This window comes from Notechis scutatus, chromosome 1 (assembly GCF_049901735.1).
Source record: "Notechis scutatus isolate UNSWTSFEM ecotype Mainland chromosome 1, rNotScu1.2, whole genome shotgun sequence".
NCBI lineage: Eukaryota > Metazoa > Chordata > Lepidosauria > Squamata > Elapidae > Notechis > Notechis scutatus.
This window is the reverse complement of record NC_142009.1, coordinates 78,635,712-78,653,811: the sequence shown is the minus strand read 5'-3', so window position 1 is coordinate 78,653,811 and position 18,100 is coordinate 78,635,712. Positions and strand designations below refer to the sequence as shown.

Sequence of the window (18,100 nt, the reverse complement as noted above, 5' to 3'; positions counted from 1 at the left end):
CAATCTCTCCTTTAAAACTTCCAGTGTTGGAGCATTCGCAACTTCTGGAAGCAAATTGTTCATTGATTAATTGTTCTTCAGGAAATTTATCCTTAGTTCTAGATTGGTTCTCTAGACTAGGTAACATATTCAATGCCCAGAAAAAATGTGCAAGCAAACATCCAAGCTCAAAGAGCACCACATATTCCATAGTTCAACTCTGAGCTATACAGATTCTCTTCTATTGGTAAAATTAAAGAAATTAAGAGGCCCTCTTTTAAAACAAATAGCCCTTCTAACTCTATTAGTCTGTTGCACCTGCTATATGGTACATCCCTCTTCTCCAGTTTTTACAGTTCTGAAGATTTTTTTAAGTAGAAACAATCATTTAATATCCCTCCATATGTAGAAATAAGATTATTTAGGGGCTTTTAGTTGACCATTCAAGTCAAATTTATATTTACCTGCAGGCTCGATGGAGTGGCATTGTGGGAGGAAGGATCTGTGCAAGTGTACTATAGCAGGGCAAAGCTACAGCATTATAGAACCCAATCTTGAAAAAAATAAAAAAATCACTATTAGTCAAATATTATTCAGCTCAAAATTTGCAACAGTTCCTTTGCTAAAAGACTGTCATATATTCTTCTATATTCTCTTCTACATTTTATAAATAGCAATAACACTTAGACTTATATACAGATTCACAGTGCTTTTCAGCTCTTTCTAAGCCTAAGAAGCTAATAAGCTATCAATGTTCTTTTTTCATAGCTATGGATTTGTAGAGTGAATATTATTCACCACCAAATCAATAACTAACATTGCATTTTACAAGGCATCATATTAGAACTCCAGATATACCTAGTTGATCACAATTAATAAATATAGGCTTTCCTTTTACTTTCCCTATTTTTAAGGGTAAGTAATTTGGATCATTTAATTGTTTAATAGTATCACCAAATCAGCACATTAATGCTGAAAAAAATGTCACCTTATTGGGGAGATAGGTGGCATAAAAATTAATAAATAAAATGTTTAGTCTATTGAGAATTATGAAGAGTTTATTACATTGTTCTGGTTTATTTTTTAAAAGAATGAAAATCAATAAAAAAGTAAGCATAGCAATACTTAAATAATGGATACATATATGCAAATTAAATCTATTCAAAACCTATTTTAGACTTACCTGACCCTGAGGAACTTCATCTTTTTTATCTCTGTCCATCATAGGTATAGGTTGAATACCTAACTTCTTCATTTCATCACCCTGAAAGAAAAATAAATTCATTTATTTCTTAAATATTCAGCTCCCAATAATAAAAATTAAAGATATTAAATAAATAATGGAGAGAAAAGGCAGAATTCTGAAGACAAACTTTAAGTTCTTATGCAGATATACTTGGTGTCTATGAACAGTTTCTTAATTTTTTTTAATTGTTCCTGCTTTTAAAATACAAGCTACTCAGAGTTGTTTGGAGCCAGGTGATCTCTCAGTTACAAACAAAGGAATACACAAATAACATCAATAGTTCCAATAGTCCAATCAATTTTAATTTTCTGTTCAAGTGTCTACAGATAGATATGGAAATGAATCAATGGTGAAATAAATGCACAAACCTCAGCCCAAAACTCTGCGTATATATCATTGGCTGTCAGTCTGGTAATATGCCATAATTTTGTCACAGAACACAAGTCACAAGATGTCATCATCAAGCCAATCACGCGATCCCTGGAATATAATAACTTGTGTAGCTGAAACAATTATTTGCCTTTTCAAATATATCCTATAAGTAACAATTGATATTGAAAAAAATCTTGATTCAAAGGTAAAACAGATCAGTTCAGATAAAAAACACAAAGAAAAAATAAATAATAGCATACTCAGTGCTAAAGATAATGCTATTAAAACCATTCAAGAACCTAACAGATGCTTTTTCAGAACAAGAAGGTAACAATAAAGGCATCTGGTAAATATAATTTGGAAAAAAATACTTCCACAAAGGCATATCATACCACCAAAAAGACTCTAGTCATTAGCTGCCGAAAGGGAAGATAAAAAAGCAACAAAATTGGTTACTGTAGTTTCATACCAACTCAAATATATTATAGCATAAAATTGCCTAAGCAGTATGAAACAGTATTAAATAAGAGAACAATGACTGTGTGATAAAACATCCTTGAATCTTGGATTCATATTCACCTGTGTGATGTTTTATTGACTTTGACACATTTTTGCTAATCTGATGTTGTATAGCTATAGATCTCTGAAGAACTTAAAAATTTTATTTTTATTGTACATCTAACTTATTATGCAAAATATTTTATTATACTATTATATAGCCTCTAAAAATAATTACCCATACAGTCCATGTTATATGCCAAGCAAAGCTATAAAAATTGAGGTGGATCTGTAAAACTAATGACATTCTCATGATTGAAATACATATATGCAGTTGCATTTTGCTAACCTAACTTTATCAAAGCATTGATCCAAATTGCAATACGAATTGCTGTTGGGTGTCTTGCTTTCTCTTTTATTTTTATCAAGAATAATTCAGCATTTTCCATTTTGAATAGTGGCCATCATCAGCACAGTTAAAAGGGAAAAATGGACAGAGGTGGCACTGATGACAATTGCTATATATAAATATTTTTAAAAACAGAGCATTAATAAATAGTATAGAATAAAGTAATCCAGACCCATCAAAGAGTCTACAAGAAAAAAATCTCAACAGGCAACATAATATAATTTATGCTTACTTTACCATCCTGTATTTTATTATTAAATATATTATCCTGAATCAACTCTATATACACCTTAACAAATAAATACAATCAACCTGTTTGGTTATCAAGTGGCGTATTTCAAAATAAAATGGTACAATATAAAAGATAAACATATTAATTCCAGAATGCTTCAATTTTATATAAAATTCAATCTTACACACATTGTAGCACTATAAATAATTTTTCTTTGTCAACTTCTTTTTCCCATGACTAAGCCTCAGACTTTCAGGTAACTTCAAAATTCTTTAGTCCAGAGTGTGATTGAATTTCAGTAATAATTAAGGTAGGTACTTAGTGGAGCACGTCATTGTCTAAGAGGTACATTAAAAGGTTGGAACTACCTGAGATTGGAAAGATCAGTGATTAACTACTGCCTTTGTCAGAAAGAAGTTTAGATTGTCTTTGGCACTAAGACTGTGAACAGATAAAAATAGCAATAGCATTTAGACTTATATACCGCTCCTCAGAGCTTTACAGCACTCTCTGAGCAATTTACAACATCAGCATATTGCCCCCAACAATCTGGGCCCTCATTTTTTACTGACCTTGGAAGGATGAAATGCTGAGTCAACCATGAGCCAGTCAAGATCGAACTCCTGGCAGTGGAATGCAGAGTTAGCCATAATATTGCATTCTAAACTACTGCACAACCATACTCCAAACTCAAAATTATCAGAAAGTTCCTGAATGCACTGCTGAATATATACTAACAATAAAATAACTCTTGATTGATTCCTTTATGAAGGTTTAGTGCACAGTCCTCAGAACGTTTTATATATTAGACTAGTTGTGTAGCCAAATACAGGAAGCTAAATGTTTAGCCTTCAAAACAAGGAAATATGATTGAGATTTCAAACCATACATATTCACTTGTATTTTACCTGTGTGCTTGGTTTTTAAGATTCAGTGATCTTGTTTGTTGTAACTCTTCCAGTTGTTTTCGGTTTCCAAAGTACAGAGCAAGGTCTGTAGCAATAATGGCTTTGCGGATAATTTCCAAGACCTGTTCATACTCATTGGAATTCAAATTAGAGAAAATATTGTGGCCTTCCAGCTAGAAAAAAAAGTAAAGCATACAAAGATATTGCTGTGAATAATTTAAACCTTGTTTTAAGTCTATATTGGGCCTATAGAGTAGCTATTAAAACAAGACATTGGATTTACCTATATGCATTCAAAGAAACAATTATATACATCAACCTTTAAGGACATAGGACATTTTAAAGTGGTAAACAGATTTAGAATTTTGAAAACATGTGATGAGTCTGTTGTAAGTTTTGAGCATAAGCCAAAAAACCAAAACAACACTTAAACCAGTTCCTAGTTATTTTTATTGTTATCACAATAAAATGAAAGTAGAAAGTATGTTTTATCATCTCTGGTACACTTGTGACAAAGCAAAGAAATGTTGGGACAGCGTTTTGAAGAAGTCACCCTGGACGGGTGGTAAAGGAAGAGGGATGCTTGGGTGGTCATGAGGAGAGGAGAGTCTCCTCGACTGACCCGAAGAAAACCACTCCATCCAAACTAAAAAGAGAACCGCCAGCATGGCTGAATCGAAGCCGGGAAGGCAGCTGAGACGGAAGTGAAAAAGAAAGGAAAGATCTTGTAACAGAGTGCTTAGTCTTGGTAAGAATCACTCCAATTTCTGCAGTGGAATTTTCCTTGGAAAGTGGGACTCAAAGGAGGAAATTAGCTGCAATTAACGATTGGGAGTAACCATCAGATTTAATAAAGAAAAAAAGATATTGCAGCTAGAAGTAATTTTAAAAGTAAAGGACAGATTGGATTGGTTAACCCAAACTTCTGGACTGTATTTTTACTACTACTCAACTTGAAGAACTTTGGGAAACTATTGGAAAACAATCTTATTCAGAGACATATTGATTGTAGTTAAAGTGTTTTAATTCAGCGAGTTTTGCTCTCTTTCAATAATCCAGCGTGCTTTCGAACATCCTTTTACAGCCTATTGTTTACAGCATAATAGCAGCAGCCATCAGAGCAATAAATTCCTCCCACCCAGTAAATAACAGCTGCTAGTAAAACAATTAACCCTTTCCTTGCAGACTCTCAATACTACCTCATTACTTTAATCAAACACTGATTAATTCATTACCTCAAAACTTACAACTTTTCTAACTCATTACCTATATCAATGATTAGATAATCAATTTCTATAAAATAATTTATTAATGGTTTAATTGATTTATTGTTTTAATTGATTAGTGTGATTAGAGTGTTTAGTGCAACTCCTCTACTCATTGTAGAATACCTTATGCCACCAGACTTGAAATTCTAGACCTAGAAAACCTTGAATTATGCCGTCTTCGGTCTGATCTAAGTTAGGTACATAAAATCATACATTGCAATGACTTACCTGTCAATGAATACTTCAGCTTCAACCATAACAACACAAGAGCACACAATAGATACAAACTCAAGGTTAACCGCACCAAACTTAATTGCAGGAAATACGACTTCAGCAACAGAGTGGTCAATGTCTGGAATACTCTACCTGACTCCATGGTTTCCTTCCCAAACCCCAAAAACTTTAACCTTAGACTGTCTACTATTGACCTCACCCCTTTCCTAAGAGGTCTGTAGGGGGCATGCATAAGCGCACCATCCCTGTCCTGTTGTTTCTTTTATTTTTCTTATATGTACCCATTTCATGTATTCAACTATGTATATACTTATATCTATTATCTTGTAAGTGATTGACAAATAAAATAAAATAAAAATAAAATAAAATAAATAAAAGATTATTAAATCAAATATAAAATTGAAACCTGACATTTTCCTTTAAGGACCATTTTATAAAGAATTTGAAAGAAAATTTTGAGCTTTGTTATTATATATGCGCAAAAATGGAAATACAGCTCAATTCCCACAATAGAAGAAAGGGTGAAAAATGTGATGGAGTTGGCAGAGATGGCAAAATTAATTGAAGAGAAGCAAAGTTGGCAGAGATGACAAAATTAACTGAAGAGAAAACCTTATCCAGAAGACCTTGTTTCCACCTGGAAATTACTTTTGGACTTTGTTGGGGAGGGGAATTTGATCTTCGGTTTTGATGACTAAAATAACTTTGTTGCTATAGAAATGGTTTGTATCTATTAGGAATGTAAAGCAAAAAGTTGAGTGGCAACTGACTGTATTTTGTATTCTCCTGCATCAACAAGAGACAAAAGTCATTCTTTTTTTTTTCTTTTACCCCTTTCCCTTTTCCTTTCTGATTTCCATTTCCATTTAAACACTACAATAAACATGAAGAAAAGCTTAAAAATGTTTTCTACCAAATTGTTTTTGCTGTCTTTAGCGTCAATTAACTCAGTTCATTTTAAGGCCCATTATCTTTCAGTCTAAGATCACTTTCTGGGGAATATTCTAAATCAACATCTTCAACACTTGCCAAGTGTGCAGATAGGGAATATGATCTCAGCTGCTTTGCTAGCAACTGAGTTTCTTAATAAGGGTGAGAAACGTAAATTTTCCTTTCAGTTTTTAGTCTTTGTGACAACATAGCTGATTATCTTCTTCTCCATATTTTTTTTTCTTGTATCAATCCTGGGTGGCTATCAGAAATTTGATGTTGAAATAAGCTAGCCAGCCAGTTTGAGTTTCTTTTTCCCCTCAGTCTGGTAACCAAGGGATTTCCATTCCTCCCTGTATAACTCTTCTTTTTTCGGGTAGTAATTTACTACCATTGGGTTGAATCTGTGCATCTGACTTGCATACAAACTGGTCTTCTTAGGGTCATGAGCCAACCCTAACCCTGCTGCAAATTTCACCACTTGATAGAAATATCCCTGACCACAGGTTTCTACTAGGGGGTTGTTCTACTCTTAGCTATACAATTTGGGATGAACACCCTTTGAATGGTGTGGGAGTAGGAGTGGATTTCCAGAAGGAAAAAATTGCAGACTACAGGAACCAGGAGCACTACTCAGGTGATCCCAAGGACACAGATAAACCTCCAAGCACTTCAACAACCTTCTAAAAGGATGCAGATTACCAGCTATCTGCAAGGAATATAAATCCTTCCATTCCCCACTATCCTGTCAGAGCTGAAGAAGCTTCTTGAATGAGGAGCTAAACGTCTTCAAAGAAAAAACAAGAAAGTCCAGTTGCCTCCAGAAAAAGCACCCTTGGGACTGCTAGGGGGATGTTATCATTTGTCACCCTCTTGTTTGCCATCAATTCCTAGATGCTCCCAACAGGATCATTTTTGGGGTAGACTGGTGATCAGCAGGCTTTGACTTCAATTTTTCCCTGACTCTGATAGGAGTTATAGGTGCTCTCCAGCTGATCTAGTCAGTCCCAGCTGGAGTCTGGTGTAATTGACTCAGCTAATGCTCTCCAGCTGGAGCCTCTCTGGGACTCTGGATCAAGCTAATCAGATGTTTCTATCATCAAATCCGTTATTCAACAGCACAATAATAAAATTGCTATTGCCAGTCAATTCTGATCTTTACAAAATCTTGTGAGATTTTACCTTTAGATTTTTTTATTAGATGGCACATAATTAATTGTTTCTGCCAATCATTTAATTTTGTATTCAATTCTTGTTGGGATCATTTGAAACCAAAAACTAAACCTTGATAAAATGTTCATTTATGCGCTGTGGTATTTCTTTCTATCTAGGACAATTTCAACTTTCTCCACCTAATGCTGTCAGCTTATTACACTTTTCCATTTTATCCTATCTTCTAAATAAACTCTAAATATTTCTACCCTCTTTTCAATATGACATCCTTTCTGATACCTGTAGATATTTATTAGATTTTTTAAATTCTGCCTTTATTACTTTATAAATACCTGAAGGCAGCAAACATACATAATATGCTTTCCTCCTCCTATTTTCCCACAAAACAACCCCGTGAGGTGGATGGGATAAGAGAGAGTGATTGGCTCAAAGTCATCCAGGTGGCTTTCATGTCTAAAGCATGAAATCCTACCTAAGGCACGATTAGAAATCACCATTTTGAATTTGGATGAATGGAAGATTTTTTTCTTTTTTTAAATGTCATTTTGCCTGATATAAGCTTGATAGGAAAACGACGACAAACTTTCTTTTCCACCTGAAGTCTTCCTAAGATTGTTTTACAATTTTAATACATCATATTTTCAATTCAAAAAATCCTGACCCTTAACATAATATTTTTCTCTGGGTTTCAAACTTTGAATTTTGCACTTTTTATTTATTTTAGAAAAAACATACCCTGTTCTTAATTGTGAAATAAATAGACTATCTTAAAGGCAGAACAGATTTGCTATATTAAAAGGGGAAATGTCCACATAGAGAATCTAAGCAAACTTCCTGCAGTTAGATTTTCTACTTCTAGTTTTCTAAATCTTAGCCATAAAAATAGAGTGCAATGAATTACCTGCAGTATAGACACTGTCTGAGAAAAATGATGCTGTTCCATGGTTGAGGTGGAATAAAGTGCTGCCAATGGATGATCAAATTTCTGAAGATAGCTGTTGCTATAACCCCTGTGATCCAGGTCATGACATAAACAGGCGACAAGAAGACCTTTTCGCTAGAAAAATAAACAGATAGGAAGTTGATCTTCAAGTTAAATTTATACCACTAGATGTCACTCTCTACTAGGCCAGACACTTTACTAATTCCATTAATATATAAAATACATGATTTGGAAATGAGTTGTACCTGGAATGATTGGCGGTGCTGTAATTATGAATAATCAGCATTGATAAAAATATGTTTAGGTTTTCTTATAATTCTTTTCCCCCCTAAATATTATATTGGTACCGTGTTATTCTATTTTCTTTTTGCTTGTGAGCCACTTGGAGATAGGATGACTAAAAACCTACATGATAAATATCAATGATTCCCAGCCAATTAGCCTAAAGTGTTACATTCTGCCATAAGAGGTAGTTTATTCTATCTGTATTTTATAATAAGCTAACAGTTTTTAATAAAAATGTATTTTAAAAAGTTAAAAAAAAAACAAGAGGGAATTTATTATACTCAGCCAGATCATCAGTTGCATCAGACAAGAGATAGGAGGAGGAGGAGGAGGAGGAGGAGGAGGAGGAGGAGGAGGAGGGAGGAGGAGATTATTATTATTATTATTATTATTATTATTATTATTATTATTATTATTATTATTATTATTATTATTATTATTATTATTATCATCATCATCATCATCATCCCAGGTTAGCTACCTGGGAGAAGTCATGGATTAACGATGTAATTTTCTGTTTATTTTGCAAGTACTCTAGAACTAAGATCCAGACCTTCACCAGGTGTCTGAGCTATATTTGTATCTTGGTTTAATAATACAAGAGACACATGACTATTTCCCTGCTAGCATTTTATATGTCATTGAACACCTGCATTTTCCCTCAGGCCAAGGGTCTGGAGGTTAAGTGAGCCTGTCACTAGGATTTCATGCATTTTATTATTGAAGTTGGCTTGTCTTTGGTCATTATTTCATCATGTTTATGTTTTAGCTTAATTTTAATCCTGTGTGCGCTGCCCTAAATTTGCAATTGTGAGAGAGCTGTAAAGGAAAAGGTAGTCATTGCTTAACCGTGAGTGATCATGGGGACTAGACTTTCCATTGCTCAGCAATGCAAAAGCACAGCTTAGCAACGGCAATGTTGCCATCATTAAGTGGGGATCACAGGTCATTAAGTGAGAACCTCCTCACAACTCCTCCTGGCTTCAAACAAATAGAAACCAGCAGTAAGTTGCAAGTCTCAAGAGATCCAGAAGCAGACCAACAAGTGCAAAGTGAATGCTGCAGTAAAAGTGAGGCACAGCCACAGGTGGCTGCTGCCAGGGGAGGGAGGGTATGCAGGAAGCCACTGTGGGCAGGAGGGAATTCTATAGGGACCCACATGCCATGAAGATCCCTGGAATCTCATAGTCTGTAGCCATGTTCCTCAAGAGAAAAGAAGCCGTATGAGTGAAGGAGCACCTTGCAATCTTCCCTGTAGGTTTCCCCATTGACTTATGAAAATCTTCAGGAAAACTTGCAAATAGGAATCATGTATTGTGGGATGATGCAGCTGTCATAAGCGTGAACCAGTTGCCAAGCACTTGGATCATGATCATATCAACTCAAGGGTGCTGGGATGGCTGGTACTTCAAGGAGTCATAAATGCCATTCATTCAGCACCATTATAATTTCAAATGGCTGCTGAACGAATGATTGTTAACCAATGACTTTTTTTATAAGTTGATTAAATAATAAATTTATTTGGTTAGATCTTCATGTTGCTTCCTTATTCTTTATCATTATTCAGGTGCTCTTCCTTCTTGACGTACTATAATAACCGGAGGGTCATCATTAAACTGAGAAGTTGATTTAATGTACTGGCTTCTGCTGAATCCCAGTTCTCCAGTCCAACAACAACCATAAAATTAACTTCATGGAATACTTTTGAGGATTAGCACTGATATGCCAAAAAGGAATGGACAAAAATTGCATGAATAGAGGTATGCATTTTCCTGTGCACTTCCCACCTCAAATAACTGGCTGTTGCTGAGAACAAAAGAAATGATGTTGTACTCCATCTTCTAATGGGACAAGTGAAATCCTGCAATCTACTCTGAGAACTGTGCTAATTCAGTGTAGTAATAAAACATAACATTTCATAATTATTATTTGTTCTGAAGGCAGCTGAATTAATTCCTTTTCATTAAAGCCATTTAGTCGGTCTCTCGGGTGAAGAAAATAAAGTAGCTGTCCAATGAAGCAGAGTCCTTCACCAGCAGTGGGTTCTTTTTTCTGAAAAGATCATCACTCCAATCCCCAGAAATCTGGCATCGGCTGCTGGGATTCTGAAGTCAACCAGCCCATTTTCTCTACTGCAACCCAGGGAAAGTGGGTAGGGAAAAGCAGGCTGCAATTGGAATTGGGCTAATATTGCAAAAAAAAAAAAAAAGCATATTTCTAAAAACACAGAATAAATAGGCAAAATTTGTAACATTTTATCAAAGAGGGAGAGGAGAAAGAGAACAATTATAAGAGAAAGTAGGTACAAGATTCTGACCTATGGCAAACAACCTGGTATCCTGAATAAATAATAAACAAACAAAGTCTACTTTCACTTTGTATAAGATTGGGGAGGAAAAAAATACAATGAATTATGTCTAGGAATTATGATGTATAATATCCTTCACCAGATACATGAAATTCTTAGCAATATCTCTCACTACAAATATCCTTACATCAATTTAATATAAGATTCTCCCAATGGATGAACGCAGAAGTGCAATTAATAATCTAAGCTTGACATCTGAAACTAAGAGAGTTTATACTTCATATGTTTTCCTCCATTTCCAAAGAATAATACTTAAAAACTGTTAGAGTATTTTCCATATTGTTTTGAAGTATCATTAGAAACAAGACCATATCCTGTCTTTCTCGGTTAATAGTCACACTTCATTAGTATTGCTGATGTTACCTAGTTTGGTAATGAAACACCAGCAAGAAAACCACCAAGCACAGAGAGCACCAAGAGACCCACAATCATAGATCAGTCTTTCATGGAGTTGATTCATTTTTAAAACTCTTGTAAAAAAACTTAGATTGGTTTCAACTGTTAATCTTAATTTGTTGCTGTTATTCTTTATTATCCCAAGCCATTCATTCTATATATTTCTTCATCTTTTATCTAGTTGAGTGAATACACTGTAGATATGACAACTTATTTGTTACAAAGATATCCAAACATCTGGATCCTTTTTTCCATTTCACAATAGCAATATACCACCCCATAATGCTTTACAACACTCTCTGAGGGGTTTGCAGAGTCACCTTATTGTCTCCAATGATCTGGGTCCTCATTTTACTGAGCTCAGAAGGATGGAAAACTGAATCAACCTTGAGCCGGTCAGGATAGAATCCTGGCTGTGGGCAGAGTACTGCATTCTAACCACTGCACCACCAAGTCTCAGTCTCATTTACATCAGAAATGTGTCAACATTTCTATAAAGCCCAAATAAAATAGACTAATCCTGTAAAACAGATCTGGTTTGTAAGAACAAGACAGTATCAGAACTCTCACTTGGATAATAGTCACAGAAGCAAAAATAAAAGCCACACTGCCCAAAGCAAGTCTTGGTGGCAGGTTGCCCTATATGAGAAAACATTTCCCTAAGAGGCCCTTGATGAGTAAACTATTTCTGTTTATTTGCATAGTGGAAAAAAGGCTGCGCTCCAAGAGCAAAAAAAAAATTTTGGGGAGGGGGGAATTGTGATGGGGATTCTTCTACAGCTGTAAAAAGCAGATCTGGCCTGAAACAAACCTGTCCTGTTTTCAAAACGGTTTCTGCAGCTTTTACTTCTACTTTGTATTTGATAATGTTGGGGGGAAATATACACTTACTTCTAAGTCTGTGAAAGTCCTGTGGTTGTGCTGAAGAATAACATACATGCAATGTGCAACTGTGATGGCGTGTTTCCAGTTGTGATAGGGCACTCGACGGTAGTTCTTCTTTACAGACATCGTGAAACGACATAGTTTTTCCATATCAAAACTTGAAAGAAAAAAAGGAATCAGATGAAGCATTCAGAAGGAAAAGTGTACTTTCAATCAAAACTTCTAATTACTTCATTAAAAAAATATATTTCAGTATAACTTTACAAAAAAAGGAATTTTTAATGGATTTATTTTCTCATCAGTCGGGCCAATTAAGTTCCATTGTACTGCAAGCACAAGGCAAGAAATTATACTGAAAGAAGTAGAGGCATATTCAAGAATAAATTCAGAAGTTTCTACCCTAACCACAATGGTAAATATATATATATATTCATATGATTCAGAAACACGTTATGCAAAATATAACTTCTCCATTTTTATATCAGATAAATTATCTTGCATTCTTCATTTGGCTGAAAACAATTATGGCAGATTTCTCTTAAAATGCCACTATTTATAACAGAGATTAGGTCATGTTCAGTAATGCCTAACTAGCCAGCAAATCAACAGATAAGGTGACATTCAGAGGTGGTATTCAGCAGGTTCTCAACAGTTCTGGACAACCGGTAGCAGAAATTTTGAGTAGTTCGGAGAACCAGCAAATACAACCTCTGACTGGAGATTTTACAGTATCCTTTCCCTGCCACGCCCACCAAGCCACGCCCACAGAACCGGTAGTTTAAAAAAATTGAATCTCACCACTGGTGACATTGGATGCTATATAAAAAAAGGCAAGGAAATAAACTTGCACCTCCATTTATTTTGCTTGTATAATGATAATAGGCTGGTTTTTATACCTTTGTGGGAGATGGACTAGTGAAAGACAAAGGAAGTTTTGAGAACCTATGCTTTACTTTGCCATCTGTATCTACTAGAAATGTGCCTGTGTATGCTTGCTCCAGTTTTCCAAAGAAGCAAACATATACTTTTTACTCCCAAGCAATTTCAGTGCACATGTATGAGAGATATCAAAATAAAGACAAATAAACCCATTTTTTTTCCCTCTTGTTACACAGAATAATATTTTGAATGTGCCACTGAAATATTTTGAGAATGGAACAGCAGAACTGCATGTCCATGTCAGAGTCCCACAGAGCTTTCAATTATAACCCTGAAATTTGAACCCTGAAAAAGAAAGTAACTCCTTTCTTTCCTTCTTTTTTTCTTGAGTAAGCATTTTAAGAGATAGTCACAAGTAATAGTGCTAGATTGAGCCCTACTTTTCAAGAATATGGTTCCTACAGCCAATAGTATTTTCACATTTTTCCCACCCAGCCGCCCACAGACACATGTACACACACATACTGCATCTCTTCAAAGCTGTGTCCAGGCTAAAAGCTCTAATTACCCTTCCTCCATAATATCAGATTCCATATAAAGGCTCAATGCTGACATCATAGCACTGTCATCTTCTCTCTTGTTAGCCTTTCGACTTCTGTTCATCCTGCATGTGCAAAATGGGGCAGACTTACATCGCAGGAAAGAGAACTGCCTTGCCACTATGCTTACAATTCAAACTAAGAATTAACTTTTGAACACATTTTAAAAATCAAAGCTAAAACTTGGTTTGATTAATCTTTTCAAACAATTTTAAGTGTGTGGTAATATTGTTATTTATATAGTTAATTCTTCAATTAAATGCATTTAGACATCTTCTGATGTCACTGGAATTTATTTCCAAGGATGCATGCTTACATTAACCAACAGAGGTTACTTTAATGTTCAATTAAATCAAAGCTGAAATTTTTAACCGAATCAGAGTAAGCAAAAACTAGAATTATACCTTTGAATCTATAACCCTTTCGGTAAAATTATAGGTCTTTCTGACAGTAAAAGTCAAGTTATTTTTAAAAAATATACACTGATTTAAAGTACAGAAAATTAAAGTGCAGAAACTAAATGCCTGCATTCAAAAAAAGCAAAACTCCCACATTAACTTCATTAAATATTTATATACATTCAAGAAGAAAGTGAGTTTTTATTCTATATATATATAGGCTAAAATGATAATCCTCCAAGTATGTATCTTTTCAGAGGGGGGTGTTTATAAATTCATTCTAATATGGTATTTGAAAAACATCTGAATATTTTCAATGAAGTCAATTTCTTTGAGGATATTCATAACTAGAGCCCTGTAGCTTGCCAAAATAAACAGGAAAAGAATTTCAAGTGTACGATCATTTCCTGATAGACAGTTTTACTTATGATAATAATTTCAAAAATTAGATGGATTGTGGTATTAAAATACCTCCTCTTCCAGTTCTGAAATTCAGATACCATCGCTAAAGCTTTCAAAATCGGGGGACTTCAATGGGGGGGAATCCCAGCTTTCTCAAAACAAAGGATGTGAATTGATCATCTCATCAGTTCTTATATAAGTATGGGCTTCCTAAAAGTTTCTATAGAAAACTTTTTTTAAAACCTAACTGCATGATCAAGTGATACAGATCAGAATTCTATTTCAAATATTGTTTGTTCTTGGATAGGAAGAGCAAATTAGGGGGTGAAAGTTTGCGTAATGTGGCTACAGGAACAGATCTGAGCTACAGAAGAAGGTTTTTCTCTCTGCACCTCCCTCTGTTTGGTAAACTACTGCAGATGGTTCTAAACATTTTTTTAAAAAAGTCCCATATGTATAATAAATTCCTGACCTATTGAGACATTCATTCTCAATATCCTCAGTTTAATTAAAAATGCTAATGCAAAAACATTTCTACTTGCAGAAATAATTTAATCTGTGCAACCTATCTATAGACTCAGTCCCAGTGGGCTTTATTTAGACCTTGATAATTACATGCCTCTCAGAGACCACATATGGTTTCTGTCAGGTGGAGTACGATTTATGCAAAAAAAAATTACGCCTTATATTTTTTTGAATATAAGCACTGAAGACATAGTAACAGAAGTATATATGTGTATAGCCATACTATCAAAAAAAATATTGGGGAGCTGAAGACTCTATAAATAACTCTCTCAATCAAAAGCTCTGCAGGGTTCTGAAGCACACATGGAGATCTGCACAAACTGGAATTGTCCCGTTCACTTCATTTGTCCTGATTCATACTAAGTATATGAAAGCCTGGGGGAAAACAGGGGCAGGGCAGAATATTCTTCACTTCTTCTTTTTTTTTCCATTTTCCTAATTTTTTAAAAAATGGAAATTTGCAGATTTTTTTTTAACAAGGTATATTTTTAATATGAAAGCCTTTTAAGGCAATATTTTAGCATAGTTTTTATTCTGGTTACTCCTTTAAAGGACCTTTCAAATTTAAGCCACTATCTAAGAACATCTAGTCTTTATTAATAAGCACTGCATATAGGTGAATGTGTAATTAACATATATATTAGGTAGATATAGATATAGATGATATATAGATGATATACAGATAGAGATAAATAGAGATAGAGAGATATCTACTTCAGGCCTTAGTACTTCTCCAGCTTCTCGTACTTCTTCCTGTTGTTGCTGTTACTTGGCACAGTTACATCAATCACTTTCCTCTGGTCCTTATCTATTACTACAATGTCTGGTTGATTGATTAGTACCTGCCTGTCCCTCTGGATGTGTCAAGTTCCATAGAAACTTAGCCCTATTATTCTCCATGACTTTTTGTGGAATCTCCCATCAGGATTTCGGAGGGTCTAGCCAACACACTGTGCATGTTCCTATACACAATGTCAGCTACTTGATTGTGTCATTTAGTATGTATTCACCTTACACCCTACTGCTATTTATTGCATTGTTGCTGAGACCCCTCTGCAGAGTCTACACTTTAGGTCGGGAGTGTCAAACCCGATTGCATTGTGGGCCTTAACGTGATTTATCGGGATTGTTTTTGCATTTGCAGAGTTGGAGTGGGCATGCCCTGTGTGGGCCATATTTGGGCAGTGGGCTGCATGTTTGACACCCCTGCCTCAATCAACCATAGGCAGCATCTGATGTGTTTGAGAAATCCAGGTAAGAAAATTATAGGTAAAACAATATCTTGGCTAAGGTGAACACCTATAGGTTATTGCATACAATACTACTTTATCCTTTTGGGGGAAAAGGATCACTTTATAATAAGCTATGGTGATCATTAAATACATTGATAATAAAAAGATAAAGTTAAAGCAGAAAGAATCAGCTCCACAGTGAATATGCTAGCAACCAAGCCAAACAGAATCTCTACAGTGTGGTAAAAAAATATGGTGTTTTCTTTTATTTTTCTTTGTTTTGCTTTTTCTTTAATTTTATATTGTTTTTACTTTGTAAAATATCTCTTTAATAAAAAAATAATTTTAAAAAAGAAATATGTTGGTCTGCATTCAAAATGAAGTTTTGAACTTGAAAATGTTGTTTTCAATTCTAAGAACTCATTCCACATTCATGACCAGGAAACTTCATTGATGTAGTAATGTAATTCAAATGGAACTGGTAAATAACAGAAAATCTTATGGACATGCACTGTGTGAAAACATCTCTCTGGGCTTACAAAAACAGCTCAGCTCTAGGATGTCATGGATGTCTACGTTGGAATAGGAAATCTGGAAATGTTATGTACAGAAATAGTGAAGAAGAACCAGCTGTAAACTTATGTTTTCCGAAGAGCTTTTGACCCAGCAAGTGCCTTCATCTATTGAAGAGAAAGGGGTTTCTCCTTTCTCCATTGACATCTGTGCTGCATTAGAATCTGCTCCAACAGATTGGGAGAACCTTCAGATCATCATGGAATGCAGTAGGGGATCTGAAGGGAGAAGCTCTGATCTATGAAAATCACTTTCATTCTACTTAACAAAGATATCTACCAGGTTAAAAATGATTCTGCAAGCAGAAAGTCAATTTTTAATTCATTAAAGGATATCACTTGATATACCCACTGCTTTGAGCTGTACAAAGATGTATCTTTAAATGTCAGATACAATCAAATGATGCTTTAATGTACTAATATAGACATAATGCATTTCATTTCTTAGAGAAATAATCTTAGTGTATAATTAATAGATCTTCAAAGATTTCTGTTTTTCCCCAAATTATCAGGGGAAAATGTAACTTCTCTCTGCACCTCTTCAAACATTTTAGGAGCATTTTTACATTATCTCATTCAGAAATCCATCCATGTGTGTATCAGAGTTCCCAAACATGATCTTGAACTACTGGATCATGTCTAATGTGTTTAAATGTATAACATTTAGGGTGCAATTGATTGCAAGCTTTGCAAACTATTAATTGGATTTTTATGTATATAAAATCACTATGACAAGTTATTTTTATAGTGACATTTCAGTGCTGCAGCTTAACTGCCCAGCCTATAAATAACCCAATATTTCGAACATATATACCATCTACTGGGAAAATCAAGAATGTGCTCAACCCTATCATTAAGAGTCCAACTGGACATCTCTGAATTTGTAAGTGCATTTTTTCTGACCTTGATGTTTATCTTTATTCTTCCATCTTTGAGAAAAATAGAGAAAAGGTAGTTTCCTCCACTCTCAATATAAAATATCATTGAGAACCTCAGCAGTAGAACTATTTTCCTTTTTTTCTAAAGGCCCTAGCTTTATTCATTATTAGTCTTTATATCTCATATGCTACTTTTCTCACTCATGTTTGTCATTCCAAAGGAGTGTCTCCTTGTTAATCTTAATTATTCTTCATCCATCTTCTAGGGCTAGATTACAGAATTCTGGTTATAAGCCTCCCAGTTGTCAATGTCAGTAGCAGAATGGGACACACAAGAACAGAGACACTCTGCAGCCCCAGGCAGGAAGTTAATCAAGACTTCATCCAACATATTTGCATCCCAGTTGATTGAGCGACACTACCTGACTTTCCCAATATAAAGTCTTCCAGAGGTTTTGAACCAGAGCTTCCATCAGCCAAAAATACCAT

At 34.8% G+C, this 18,100-nt stretch overlaps 1 protein-coding gene across 4 annotated transcripts in view; it reads right to left on the bottom strand.

Annotated features, from left to right (window-relative positions):
- Positions 1-18,100, bottom strand: part of PDE10A (phosphodiesterase 10A) — a 129,265-nt gene that overhangs the window by 2,949 nt on the left and 108,216 nt on the right. For 2 of the 4 annotated variants that reach the window (XM_087969051.1, XM_087969056.1), the window contains exons 16-22: positions 13,574-13,669; positions 12,133-12,283; positions 8,151-8,306; positions 3,645-3,817; positions 1,594-1,705; positions 1,163-1,243; positions 444-532 (exon numbers count right to left, since the gene is read on the bottom strand). In XM_087969051.1, the coding sequence (XP_087825177.1) occupies positions 444-532; positions 1,163-1,243; positions 1,594-1,705; positions 3,645-3,817; positions 8,151-8,306; positions 12,133-12,283; positions 13,574-13,669 (858 nt within the window). The remainder of the gene's footprint in view (positions 1-443; positions 533-1,162; positions 1,244-1,593; positions 1,706-3,644; positions 3,818-8,150; positions 8,307-12,132; positions 12,284-13,573; positions 13,670-18,100) is intronic. The other 2 variants (XM_087969061.1, XM_026675207.2) reach the window with 1 other exon arrangement.